Source organism: Miniopterus natalensis, chromosome 9 (genome assembly GCF_054644295.1).
Source record: "Miniopterus natalensis isolate mMinNat1 chromosome 9, mMinNat1.hap1, whole genome shotgun sequence".
NCBI lineage: Eukaryota > Metazoa > Chordata > Mammalia > Chiroptera > Miniopteridae > Miniopterus > Miniopterus natalensis.
Window position 1 is genome coordinate 1,560,488 of NC_142089.1, and position 13,942 is coordinate 1,574,429.

The 13,942-nt window shown below is 65.8% G+C and overlaps 1 protein-coding gene across 1 annotated transcript; it reads left to right on the plus strand.

Annotated features, from left to right (window-relative positions):
- The first annotated feature begins 588 nt into the window (after nucleotides 1-588).
- ARHGEF16 (Rho guanine nucleotide exchange factor 16) lies at nucleotides 589-13,683 on the plus strand. The gene is made up of 14 exons (XM_016213543.2): nucleotides 589-1,190; nucleotides 2,946-2,991; nucleotides 4,072-4,241; nucleotides 5,840-5,896; nucleotides 6,385-6,545; nucleotides 8,762-8,914; nucleotides 9,059-9,188; nucleotides 9,966-10,040; nucleotides 10,282-10,374; nucleotides 10,752-10,900; nucleotides 11,376-11,564; nucleotides 12,492-12,565; nucleotides 13,095-13,196; nucleotides 13,486-13,683. Exons 1-14 carry the CDS (start codon nucleotides 606-608, stop codon nucleotides 13,623-13,625), a joined length of 2,124 nt encoding a protein of 707 aa, XP_016069029.2. The 5' UTR covers nucleotides 589-605; the 3' UTR covers nucleotides 13,626-13,683.
- The last annotated feature ends 259 nt before the right edge of the window (nucleotides 13,684-13,942 follow it).

Below are 13,942 nucleotides of genomic sequence, written 5' to 3' on the forward strand. Positions count from 1 at the left end.
TGGTTCTGCCCTGTGTGGACAGCTCTGCCCCGTGCAACCTGTTCTGCCCCTCGTGGCCGGTTTTAGTCCCGTGTGGCTGATTTCTGACCCCGTGTGGCTGGCTCTGCCCTGCCTCCCCTCAGGGAAGATTCCTGGGAGAAAGCAGAGAACATCCCAGGGGAGCCCCCAGACCCATCCTGGGCAGGAAGTGTGTGAGATGGGCTCAGGCTGGGACCCACTGGTGGAAATGCTGCCAACAGGCAGAGTGGCTGATTCCATCCCAGGCCTGTGGGTCCAGGGGCCCAGGAACCCCTCACTGCCCACACTGACACCCCCAGCTCAGGAATCTGCCCTCAGCATGGGCGGCCCAGCAGAGGGAGCCTGGTGGCCTCGCAGGGCAGCCTGGACTGCAGGCTGCTCCCGCCTGGGTCCTTCAGCTTAGAAAACCAGCCCCCTGTCCTCTGCCGGGTCCTGCAGGCCCGAGACTGTAGGGCCCCTCCCTGCACACCCAGCTGGCTGCCTCTGACCTCCCTAGGCAGCCCCGATGACCGTGGCCATGTGCCCGGCAACTCTGCTCCAGGCCCTCCCCCATGCCCTGTCCCCACAGGACTCCCCGGCCGCCCAGCATGGCCCAGCGGCGCTCGGACAGCTCCCTGGAAGAAAAGCTGCTGGAAGGCCGCTTCCACGCGGAGCTGCGGCTGGATGCCCAGGGTAACCCCGAGTCCAGACTCCCGCTGGTCCGGAGCCCCCTGCAGGGTAGGAGCAATGCCATCGTCCAGCAGGACCCCATGGGACCTCCGCTTTCGCCCCCTGCGAACAAGGAGCCACGGACTGTCATCTTGAGCACGGAGAGCCCTGTGGCCCTCAGGATGGGCACCGAGCAGCTGATCCCTCGGAGCCTGGCCGTGTCCAGCAAGGCCAAGACCCCAGCCCGCCACCAGAGCTTTGGGGCAGCCATACTCAGCAAGGAGGCCGCCCGGAGGGACCCCCGGCTCCTCGCAGCCCCCAGCTTCTCCCTGGATGACATGGACATGGACACGGGCCCCGGAGGGACACTGGCGCGGAACCTGCGCAGCCAGTCTTACCGCGCAGCCATGAAGGGCCTGGGGGCACTGGGTGGCGAGGTGCCCCCCATCCCTCTGAGCCCCAAGCTCCACGCTCTGGCCGAGGAGTCCACCCAGCCTCCTGGTCGGCATGTGGCCAAAAATAAGGTAGGACGCCCATGCACCTGGACTACAGGAGGGGGTATGCCTCAGGGGCCCCGGGAGTGGGTAAGCAGAGAGGGGCGTGACCATCACATCACCATCCCACAGCTGTTGCTCGGTGAGCACCTACTGTGTGCAGGCTCCTGACAGTTATTCCATTAGACCCATCAGCCAGGCTGTGAGCCGACTGTGAATGTCCCCATTTTATAGATGAGGCAGCAGAGGCCAGAAAGGTCCAGGGTTTTACCCAGGACCCTGTACTGTGAGTCTTACTCTCAGACACAGCCTGGGGAGGGACCAGCCCTGAGGGGGGTTGGCCCTGGCTTTGCAGGGGCTCCTGCCAGGGACTCAGGAGGGGCGGTGGCAGCTCTGGCTGCCTGTAGCTCAGGGGCAGTCTGGCGCCCTCTGCACGTACAGCCCCTTTGCCGCCTCTATGTTTTAGAGAGAATGCAACAGGCGCAGGGCCGGCAAGATGGGCGCCTCACCCAGGACCCTCTGTGCCCATGGTTGCCATCCCGACGGCCCCCTCTGCTTAGGGCTCCTGCCTGGACCCGTGGGAAAGCTGCACCCAGTGTGCAGATGGGCCAGGGTGGGGAGGACCACAGCCACTGTCCCGAGTTTAAAGACGCCCCAGGCCTGGGAGGTGGGCAGTGCTCACTGCGATGCCTACCTGAGATGCCCGGACCCCAGAAACTGCCTCAGGACCCCAGTGCTCCCTCCACCCAGCTAGGGCCAGACCTGCGGGGTCTGGTCCTTCCTTCTGCCGATTCAGAGTCTCCTGAGCGCTCGGTGCTGGGGTGTGGGGGTGGTCCCAGTGGCCAGGCCCCAGGAGAGCTCCCAGGCATTGGGGGTGCTGAGGGCGATGCCTGGGGTGCTCAGGGAACTGGGAAAGCACAGAGGAAGGGCTCCCCAGGTGCACAGGGCCTGGGGGTCCCAGAGGGGAGGGTTAAAGCAGAGGCAGGGACAAAGGGCTGGTGCCAGGTGGAGGAGGGGCCGAGGCAGCAGCCTGTGCCCAGACCTGGGGGTGGGAGGGGTGAGGGCACTGGGGGGGGCGGCAGGGCCAGGTGCAGCTGGCAGCACACACGGTCCAGACCAGCATGGGGAGTTTTCAGGCCCCAACTCGTTAAGAGAAAACAGCTCCCACTTTCCTGGAACCGGGCACCTGTGAGGTGAGGGACAATGGTGTGTCCCAGCCAAGAAGGCAGGCTCTGAGCAGGCACCTGGTGCGCCAGGGTGCGGGCCCCCACTCACCTCCGCAGCCCTGCCATCAGCTGCCAGGCCTCCAGACCTCTGTGGGGCTGGACACTCACCCTCTCCTTGCCGCCTCGGGGCACCCCTTCCGTGGGGTCCTGTGTGCAGCCTCAACTCCCACCCCAGTGTCCCTTCTTGGCTCTCTCCTAACCACACCTGTTCTGCCTTGGGCTTCCTCAAGTGGGAACACCCCGCTCTCCTGAGCAGCCCCTCTTAACTAGTGCAGTCCTGCCTCTTCCTTCAGGCAGCCCTCCTGGATCTGCCCAGCCATCAGCCACCTGCCTTGGCTCCTCTGGGGGCATCCCACCTTGCCCTGGCCTCCCTTGGTGGCCCTGCCTTCCTCGGGGAGCCAGCATTTATTGAGCGCCTTCTGTGTGCTCAGCAGAGCCTACTTCTGGGCACGGTGTCACACACAGGGCTGTTTGGTCTCTGAGCCCCTGGGTAGAGGAACAGCTCTAGACCCACACCCGCCCCCCTCCCTGCTGACCACTGTTTGTCTCATTTGCGCAGAAGACGCTGGGGCGGAAACGTGCACACAAGGGCTCCTTCAAGGATGGTGAGTGTGGAGCGTGGCCTCAGGAGGTGGCTGCGGGCTGGGCCAGGCCTCGGGGAGGCTGGTCTCCTGGAGGAGGGGGAGGGGAGGGCCTGGGTGCGGTGGCACAGAGCATGTACTGGAGGGGATCCCTCTGGGGACCCGAGGTCCTGTTAGTCATCTGGCCATGGAGCTCTGATGGGTCTAGGAAGGTCTAGAAGTTTCTCTTCTGAGCTATCCTGGGGGCAGGAGACAGGGCCCCCACACTCACGCCCAGGTGTCAGTTGTCAAGCACCTCGTGTGTGTGCAGGGCCTGTGGTGGCCATGCCGGGGAACAAGGCCCCACAGGCACAGTCCTGCCTGATTGCAGCCTCCTCCTGGGATCGTCTCATTCACAGGGAGCCCGTGGGAATGGGGCTCCGGAGAGCATGGGTGGCCCTGGGCCTTGGCTGCCCAGAGCAGCGCAGTCAGCCTGCTGAGAGCTGGGGTGCCAACAGGACCCAATGGGGGGGGAGGTGCCTGCCCAGCCAGGATGGAGCACCCACTGGGCATGAGGGATCAGGCTTGGGTGAGGCCTGGGCTTCTGAGGACACAGGGACCCCAGCTGGGGCAGGCCCTCCCTCCCTGCCAGCCCAGACCTCTGTGGACAGCCACAGGCTGGAGCTGGGAGGCCTCAGGACCCAGGTCTCCTGCCCAGGTCTCGGTGTGAGGTGTGGAGAGGTTGCTGTGAGGGCTCAGAGGTGCCCTGAGCCATGGACCAGCCCGTCCAGGTGGCCTGCGGTGTGGGAGCAGGAGACTGAGCCTCTAGTCTCAGTGCTTGAGGTCCAGCCTGGGGACAGTCCCCACCCCAAGCCCCTGTGGGCCTCCATGTGCTCTGATTGGTCCGTTCAGCTGGTCTGAAGGTGCCACATTCTGCACTGGGGTGCCACCTTGTCCTGGGCCCACCCTGAGCAGCCAGTGGCCAGCCGGCCCACGGGGAGCCTGCTCTGGCGACGCTGATGCTCTCAGGGACTCCTCCTTGGGAGGCCTCGGCCTGTGGGGTCTGGGGACGCCAGGCCCTCTCCGAGCCCCCAGGCCCCCAGGTGATGTGGCCGCTCTTCCCAGACCCCCGGTTCTATCAGGAGATTCGGGAGCGGGGCCTGAACACCAGCCAGGAGTCTGATGACGACCTGCTTGACGAGCCCTGCAGCCCCGAGGGGACACGGAAGGGGGGCACTCCCATCGTAGTCAAGAACTTCCGGCCCCCCCAGGTCACCTGGAGCCAGCTCCCGGAGGTAGGGCCAGGCTGCTGGGTGAGGTCCTTCCCCTAGGCTGCGGGTGGTCAGCCCAGAGCAGCTGTCCCAGGTCCTCCGGGGGGGGGGGCACCCTCCAGGCCCCCAGCTGCCCCAGCTACAGCAGCGGGCTGCCTCCTGGTGCCCTCAGAGCGGCCCTGCCCTGCTTGGCACCTGTTGGTGGTCCCTGGCGGGGGGACGGGTGTCAGATAGAGGCAGGTGCCATTTGCTCCAGTGATGGGCGTCCCACAGGTGAACTCAGAGCTCCCTGCGTCCTGCTTAGACTGGCCTGCGGGTAGCCCTGGACACAGAGGACCCTCCCAGGGCCCCGCACCCAGGAAAGTGCAGGAGAGTCCTCAGGAGGAGGCAGGAGGGGGAGGCTGGGCCGGGCCTGGGCTTCCACACAGCTCTGTGCCACTGCCAAGCCACCCTCACTCTCCACACCTGGAAATGGGGCTGGTCCCGCCCTACAGGGATGTGGGGGGCTTGATAGAGAGCAGGGAATGAGTCCCTGGGGCTCCGAGCAAGTGCAGGAAAAGCAGATGTCACCACCCCAGGATGGCATGGCCAGCCACGTGGCAGACTCCTGACCCCACCCCCTGAGAGCCCAGGGACAAGCTGGGCTGTTGGCTGTGGGCTTGGTGGGCAGGCGGGGAGGGTGGGCACTGGGTTTTCCTCTGTCTGCAGCACAGCGGGCTCCTTGTTTGCACCCTGGGGGGTGAGGAGCTGAGGGGCTGTGAGTGGCTGTGTTGCTCCAGGCTGTGGGACCCCAGGTTGGGGTCAGGAAATGTATTCCCCCCGGCCAGGTCCCAGATGCATGCCAGGAGCTGGGTGTGCATGACCCCCTGGGTCAGGGTGGGGTTCAGGACTCTGCACCCTCCACACACTGCCTGAGTTTCTGACCCCAGCCCCCTGCACTGGGGGGTGTTGGCCCAGCCTGGGCTGGAGGAAGAGGCATGGGGTTTGGCCTCCCCGGCATAGGCGCTGGACGTGGCCTCTGCCCAGCCAGCTGAGGAGGGGGGCAAGAATGGGGTGGCCCTGGGTCCTACAGAGGGGGTGCCCCCAGGCAGGGGAACAGCCAGCCTGTCCTGGCAGGCTCTGTAGGGACACGGCAGGCATGCAGTGGCTGAGAGCCACGCTCCACCCAGGGCAGCCTGGAGGCCACAGCCCTGATAGGGTGGGGAGCTGGGGCAGGGCACCCTGCTGGAACAGTGTCACCCCGAGCCTCCTGGGCAGGACGCTGACTCACCTGACCCAGGCACCCCCTCAGCTTTTCCAGGCAGCCCTGCCCTCTCCACCCCCTCCCCTGCTCTGGTGCCTCCGGGCCTTCCCCTCTGGACCCCCACTCTCTTCCCCAGCTGCCCCAGGGCTCCTTGCCAGGGATGCGCCCACCCAGGGGATGTTTCCGTGGAGAGGAGGGATGTGGGTGACGGGCCAGCTCAGCCGTCCCACTGCACTGAGCCATGGGAAGGGTGGGGCTGCCCCCAGCCAGCCTGGCTTCTGCCCCCTCCAGGCTTCTCTGCCATCCACGTTGGCCCTGGCCCAGCAGGGAGGGCTCCCAGGACACACGACCCCTGACTCCCAGGCCTGTGCCCCTGCAGGTGGTGGAGTCTGGCATCCTGGACACACTGCCGGCTGAGGAGCGCAAGAGGCAGGAGGTAAGTGGCGGGGTGGGGGGAGGGGCGGCAGCCCTGCGTCCCAGCCTTGTCCTGCAGGGGGACAGCGGCCACAGCGATGCTGCCCGCCTGCCCGCCCACCCACGGGCCACCTCCCAGGGCAGACACAAGGGTGATGGCCGACATCCTTGGTCGGGTGGGGCAGGGGTGGCCACTGTTACTTCTTGAACGAGGGTAGGTGTCCTTGCTCAGTGTCACAGCTCATAATTGGCCGAGCGAACCCAGGAGTCAGGCTCACATCCCCATGGCTGTCCTCTCGTCCTACCCAGGGCATATCCAGGGGGCTCGAATCCCCACCTGTCCCCTCACCCGGCTCATATCCCCACTGAGCACTCATCACAAACACGCCCTGTGCCAGGCCCCTGTGCGGCGACGACTCGTCCAGACCACCTTCCCGGCACGTGGAGTCCCAGTGTGCGTGGGGCCCCGGTATGTGTGGGGGCCCCCAGCACCGCTCTCCTCTCGCCCAGGCCATCTTCGAGATCCTCACGTCCGAGTTCTCCTACCAGCACAGCCTGGGCATCCTGGTGGCCGAGTTCCTGCAGTCCAGGGAGCTGCGGGCGACCATGACCCAGACGGAGCACCACCATCTCTTCTCCAACATCCTGGACGTCCAGAGTGCCAGCCAGCGGTGAGGCCCGTGCCCGCCCTCCGCGTGCCCAGGAGGCTGCCTTGCCCACTGGCACAGGATGGCTGAAAGGCAGACTCTGGGAGCCCCCTGGTCTAAGTCTGCTGGTGGGAGGTGTGGAGCAGCGGTTTGCTGGGAGGGAGTGTGAGGGCCTCCCCAGGCCCTGAGGCCTCCGGGAGTAGCCGGGGGAGAGCTGAGCACCGGGACTGTGGATGCCTGGTACCTCCTGCACCCTGTCCCCTGACATTTGAAAGGTGGATCACCTCCCCTGGGACATGGCCCTGCCCACAGGCACATTCCCACCAGGAACCCAGGCCCAGAGGGCTGAATGGCAAGGCCTGAGGTACCCGCAGGCAGAGCGGGTGGGAGGTGGCCTCTAGTTGCACCTGGGTCATGTTCCTCCCAGAGGTGTCTGGTGCCAGGCCCAGGGCTCTGGTTGCAAGGCGGGAGGTGGAGGAGGGGCTGGACATGCAGCTGCAGGTCTGCATGGGGCCGTGTGTGTGCACGTGTACATATATGATAACACATGTAGAGCAGCAGGTGTTTGCATGCATGCGTGTGAATGCACATTGTGTGTGTGCACATATGTGGGACAGTAGGGGGGTGTGTGCACGTGCCTGTGGCCCTGCATCTGGGCAGCCAGGGCCTCCCGCACCCTCCTGGGGATGGGGGTGGGGTCCCCATTTGTCCAGGCTGCCCATCAGCCGGGGCTGTAAGAATGTCCCCACTTAAAGGAATCCTGGTCCCCTGTGGGCAAAAGGTCAGGCAGGGGGCCTGTGAGCAGAAGCCTGAGGGACCCCTGCCCACCTCCGGGTGGAGGCCTCATTTCCCCTCCCTGCCACCCTCACTGGTCTCGCCAGGATAACCAGAGTGAAGCGCCCATCTTCCAGGCGGTCCCACAGATAGGTGGGTGGCCTACTTTCCTCCCAGGTAGTGCCCTGGCCACAAGTCCTGGGTGGGGCTGACTCTCCCCCTCTCGCTGTCTCTCTACCGGCTTCCGCCCCGGTGGGTGAGTGGCAAGGGCTGGCAGCCCTCAGCTGGTCACTCCTTGATGAGGGTGTGGGCCACCGGAGTTCCCCCTGCGGGGCGGGTATGTGCTCTGGGACTCTGCCCTCTGCCCTCGGGAGGTCAGCCAGCATCTTATCTCCAGGTAGGGCTGTCCCAGGCTGTCCAGGAGCCCAGCTCAGCAGGACTTTGAAAGAGATGCTGGCATGGGCGTAGCCAAGAGCCCAGCACTGGGGAGGGACTTCTTGGGGACAGAGCCCTTGGGGTAGGAGGACCTCCCACTGCCTTGGCCAGGGCCTGGAGAGGTGATGGGGCCTTGGGATCCGGCACTTTCCAGCTATTAGGATGTGCCGGAGGCCACAGCCAGAGCCATGTACATCACGTGGCCCCACGCGGGCCCACTCACCCAGCCGCAGCAGCAGCAGCTGCCCGTGGGAGCAGAGCCCTTGGCCAGCACCAGCCGAAGGTTGGCTCACTTCACCGTCATCTCCCGGCCCAGGCCTGGGTACGCTGAGCCTCAGAAGGGGACCCCCAGGAATCGGGGCTCTGGCGGTCACCTCCAGGGAGCCTGCCCAGAGGCCCCACTCAGCTGAGCGGGGGAAGGGTGCTGGGGCTCAAGGCAGGTCCTGGCACCTCTCGCCTGAGTCCCAGGGAATCGAGTCAGAGGGATAAGTTCTGTCCTACCATCAGCGTCCCGTGATGCCCACCAGTCTTGCCAGAACCTCGAGGGAAGTGGCCTTGGATGTGGCCATGGGTCTGTGCCAGTTATTTCAGATCCCAGGAGCTGATCTGTCCTGGGGTGTTCCTGGAGGGGGCTGTGGCTCACAGGAGTGCTGGCCCAGTCCTGCCGCGTGCGTGCTGTGTGCTGCCCCTGGAGCTGAGCTGGGCGTTTGTGGGCGAGCGTGTGTGCATGTGTGTGCGTGCATGCATATGTGGGCGGGCGTGTGTGTGTGCTTTGTGCTGTCCTGGAGCTGAGCTGGGTGTGTGAACATGCGTGTGTGTGTGTGTGCTCACATGTACATGCTGTGTGCTGCCCGAGAGCTGAGCTGTGTGTGCTCGCGCGTGTGTGTGCGTGTGTATGTGCGTGCGTGTGTTCACACATGCGAGCTATGTGCCGCCCTGGGAGCTGAGCTGGGCATGTGTGTGTGTGCACGTGTGTGTCCATGTGCTCACACGCCCAGCAGTGGGCACTCAGGCCGCCGTCCCCCCCGCAGGTTCTTCGAGGACCTGGAGCGGCGGCACAAGGCGCAGGTGTGCGTGGAGGACATCAGCGACATCCTGGAGGAGCACGCCGAGAGCCACTTCCACCCCTACGTGGCCTACTGCTCCAACGAGGTCTACCAGCAGCGGGCCCTGCAGAAGCTGACGTGAGCGGGGCTGTGGCGCCTGGAGGGCCGGGCTGGGGACGGTCCTGCACCTCGGCCGGGAGCGCGTCCCTGCTCTCGGCCTGGCTTCGGGGGTCCTGCCTGATTTCTGCGCGGCCACCCCACCTCCGCCCCGTTCTCCTGCAGAAGCAGCAACACCGCCTTCCGAGACGTGCTCAGGGAGATCGAGAAGCGGCCGGCGTGCGGCGGCCTCCCCATGATCTCCTTCCTGATCCTACCCATGCAGAGAGTGACCCGGCTGCCCCTCCTGACCGACGTGAGCGCACCCGGTCCCACCCTCAGACCCCACCCTCAGATCTTCATCCACCCTTTGCCTGTTATGTGATAATTATGAGGACCGTGATAAGATGGTTTAATCGCCGTGGTGACGTGGTCCCAGCATCGTCACCGCTGCTCATAGAACTCCCTCTGCCGGGACCTGGCCCTGCACTTTATGGTCCTTCACCTACTTGATGGCCATGTGGATGTGTCTTAACCCACGTCACCCAGGCCCCTGCCGAGCGTTGGTCCTGGGCCGCTGCCTCCTAGCACCCTTGTCCCAGGCGTGGGGAGAGCAGCTCAGAGGGCTCCCTGGAGTAGCTTGTGTCTCTGAGGTGCTGGCTCACGGGGCAGAGGGTGAAAGGCACAAGTGTCCACACATGCACACACGAGCATACACGTGGCAGGAACCCAGCTAAGCTCCCGGAGGCAGCGTGTGGCCCTGTGCCAGGCAGGTCAGCTATCCAAGCCAGATGGGACATTGGCCACTCCTGGGCCTTCTGGGAAGAGTAGAAGTAGAGGCCATGGTTGGGGGGCCTCCCCTGGCTGGATGGTGATGCCAGGGCGGGGAGGGGCCAGGTCCTGGGAATGCTCACTTCAGGTCAGCTCTGCTGACCTGGCAGAGCTGTTTGGGGGCTGCGTTCTCCACTGGGGCCTGGCAGGGGCCCTGGACCTCCCTGTAGCCCCCACCTGGGTCTCCGCCCCATGCAGGCCTCTAAGCCTGAGGTTCAGGCAGGTACCTGGTGCCTTCTCACGTCTGGTGTCTTCCCTGCAGACGCTCTGCCTCAAGACCCAGGGGCACCCCGAGAGGTACAAGGCCGCCAGCCGTGCGCTGAAGGCCATCAGCAAGGTGAGCTGGGACCTAGTCCCCCGCTGCCCCTGAACCCCCCACCCCGCCGAGAGTTTCCAAACTGTCCATCCCAAGCTTTCCATGGTACCAGTGGGGAAACAGGCTTAGAGCGAGTGCAGTTTGCACACAAGCCGTGAGCCCATGGCAACGTGGGGACTAGGACGGCTGCGAGGGCAGGCGTCCGGGCCGGCTGGGCAGGTGGGGCCCGCAGCCTAGCCCACGTCCGGTGCCCATTCTGCAGCTGGTGAGGCAGTGCAATGAGGGAGCCCACAAGATGGAGCGCACAGAGCAGATGTACACACTGCACACACAGCTGGACTTCGGCAAGGTCAAGGTAGGGGGTCCGTCAGCACCGCCGTGTCCTACCCCACCCTCCCTGGCCGTCCCAGGCTCTTAGACCACCCTTAGCACCTCTGCTCTTCGGGCTTCCCGTGGGAGCGCTCAGTAGGTGGACAGCCAGCTCCTGGGCCTGGTGGGAGCGGGGCAGCCTGGCCCCGGTCCCTGGGTGGGATCTGGGCCCTGCCTGGCTCAGAGCTGCCTCACCCTGAGCACTTGGCTGACTGAATGGCCTCTTGTGGAGATCGGGACGCCTCACACCCTGTGCGGCCCTGGGGATGGTCAGTCCCCAGTCCTCAAAGGCAGGAATCCATCCCCACCGGCAGCTGCATGTCCTGACCCCCCCCGGAGCTTGACCGTCTGTCTGTCCCCCAGTCCCTCCCTCTGATCTCCGCCTCCCGCTGGCTGCTGAAGCGCGGCGAGCTCTTCGTGGTGGAGGCCGGGCTCTTCCGGAAGCTTGCGAGCCGGCCCACCTGCTACCTCTTCCTGTTCAATGACGTCCTGGTCGTCACCAAGAAGAAGAGGTGAGCCCCACCCGTGGGTGCCAGTCTGAGTGGCCCTGCCTTGTGCAGTGGGCGACAGCAGCGGCCTTGGGGCCAGGATGAGGGCTGGAGGCCAGGAGGGCGCCGGGGAGCCGACCTGAGCCTCCTCTGGCCTCAGGGTGGGGGTGCACAACAGGGCCCCCACCCAGCCTGGTCTGCCCACGGCAGCGGCCTGGATCCCCCACGCAAGGACACACATGCAGCTTCCACCCCCGACATGACCCAGGGCGGCCGTGTCTCTGGCTGTGCAGCTCTGGCTCCCGCTTGCAGACCTGGGCCTGCCCGCCCAGCCACCGGGACCTGGAAGCTTGCAGCCTCTATTATCCCGGGTGGGAGGATGGGAGAGCAACTCTAGAGCATCCTTCTGGCTGCCTGGCCCCCCACCGCTTTGGGGACCTGGGTGGACAGGGCCGAGGGGGACCCGGCTGCACATAGACCTGCCTTCCGTCTCCCGCAGTGAGGACAGCTTCGTGGTCCAGGACTACGCCCACGTGGACCATATCCAGGTCCAGAAGGTGGAGGCCACAGAGCTCTCTCTGCCAGGGGGCGGCAACCGTAGCTCGTCCGTGCCACACCCCTTCCAGGTGACCCTGCTGCACAACAGTGAGGGCCGCCAGGAGAAGATCCTGCTGTCCTCTGACTCCGCGTAAGTCCGGGAGGGCTCCCCGGAGAGGGCGGCTCTGTGTGCTCTGTGAGGACAGAATTTCCATCACCAACTGCTCTGTGCCGGCACTGTACCAGGTGCTAGGGACAACGCTGTCCTCACCAAGTTCACATTCCTGGGAGGGGGACACCCCAGCTACAAAATCAGCAGCTGAGGCTTCCGGTGTGTCTGAGGGGTAGGGACCAAGGAGGAAAGCAGGCAGGAAAGGGAGCACAGGGTGGGGGCTGCGGAGGAAGCCTCATCTGTGGGGCTGCGTGAGGAGCAGGGTCCCAGAGGAGGCACAGCCGTGCAAAGGCCCTGGGGCAGGAGGCACCTGGCACGGAGCAGCTAGAGGACAGCGGGGCTGGGACCCGGGTGGCCAGGGGCTCAGCACACAGAAAGGTGCAGGCCCTGAGGGAGCCCAGTAGATGGCCTTTGCACTCCCTCCAGCACGGCCCCCTTTCTGAGTGGGAAACTGAGGCCTTGTATGGCAAACAGCAAACTGACCAGGGGCAGGGGGCTCAGAGCCCAGTGCCAGGAAGTGGGGCAGCCTGCGTTCCGGGCGTGACGCTGCCACCTGACCCTGACCCCAGGCAGGTGTGGCTCAGGCTCAGCCTGCGCGCTGGTCCTTCTCAGGCTTTGTGACTTCTCACGCCTCGACCCCCAGGACGGGGCTGGGGAGGCCCAGAGCGGAAGCCTGCTTACAACTTCCAGTCCGCGGCCAGGCTCGTGAAAGGGTGCCCAGGCACCTGAGCCTGCGTCACCACTGCCTGTCCCACCCCGAGGGCTGTGGGGCGACTCTCAGAGACACCGTGGGAGCCCGCGTGACCCCCATCCTCTCACTGTGCCACACTGGGGGTGGGGTGCTTGATGCCAAAGTCACCGGACTGGCAGGGGCGGCCTCGGGCCATGCTCACACTCTGTCCCCAGGAGCGACCGTGCCCGGTGGATCACCGCCCTCACGTACAAGGAGCAGCAGTGGCTGGGAACCACCAACAAGGGAGGTGAGCGCCCGCCCCACAGGAGCAGGGCTCGTAGCCCCTTCTCCGGCCCTGGTCGGGGAGGGTGTTGGCCAGGAAGGGGAGGTATCCTCCGTATTTCTGTCCGTCCTGCAGCCTGACCCTGGGGTGGGCCTGCCCAGGTGAGGGGCACTCGCCACGCAGACCCAGCTGTCTCGGGGCCTCCCCTCCGCGAGGTGGGGAGACAGTGCTGCCCTGTGCCCACTGGCTGGTGGAAACTGAGACTAGAGAGCTGGAGCGTGTGGCCCACAGATCTGTTCCCCCAGCTCCAGCCCTGCCCCCGGCCCTCAGCCCCCGGGAGCTGGGAGCTGGGAGCACCCTCTGTCCGCACCGGGCACTGACCCAGAAGCAGGCCCATCCTGCTGCCTGCGGAGGGGCTGATTCAGCCAGAGGAAAGCGGCCACGGCCACGTGCTGGGACACGGGAACGGCGCGGGGGCTGTGTCAGGAGGTGGAGCCCTTCGACTCGGGGCTGGAAGGACAGTCCCGCCCCTGACGCCTGCCTCTGTCCCCAGACCTTCCCCAGGTGGAGGTCACCAAGGCCTACTTCGCCAAGCAGGCGGATGAGATCTCACTGCAGCAGGCGGACGTGGTGCTGATCCTGCAGCAGGAGGACGGTGAGCGCTCAGGGCGGGGAGGGCATGGGGGGGGGCATGTGGGGTGGGAGGAGCCCGGGCAGGCTGGCTCCTGGGGTCCCAGCGGGTGCCGGCACAGGGTAGGCAGAGCTGACTGTAGCCACGTGACCTTGAGCAAGACCCCCTTGGTGGGAGGCAATGGTGGTGAGCTCCGTGGGAAGCCTGGCCCCAGCGTCTTCCAAAACAGCAGCTCAGAGGGCCGGGAGTGCCAAGGCTGGGCCCCTCCCTGGTGCCCAGCACCCTGCCCTCACCTGCCCGTATCTGGGTTCAGGCTGGCTCTACGGCGAGAGGCTGCGGGACGGAGAGACCGGTTGGTTCCCCGAGGACTTTGCGCGGTGCATCACCAACCGTGTGGCCGTGGAGGGCAACGTGCGCAGGATGGAGCGGCTGCGGGTGGAGACTGACGTGTAGCCCGCTCCGTGGGCACCTCGCCAGGCAGCTTCAGTCCAAACTCCAGCAGGTGGCTGTGGCAGCCCGCAGGGGGCCTTGTGGGCTTGTCCCGGGAGCCGAGCCATCCTGGGTCTCCCCAAGGACCTGTGGCTGCAGTGATGGCTCCAGACAAGCTCGAAGGGGCCGTGCCAGCCCTGACCCCTGGCCAAGTTCCTGAGAGGAGCCCAGCCAGCTGTGGTCACTGGCCCCATACCAGCTCCTGACCGCCCGCCCTGCCCCGAGCACCCACAACTATGCCATGGGTGGCATGATGGAGGATGGCCCCGGGAGCCGTGGGA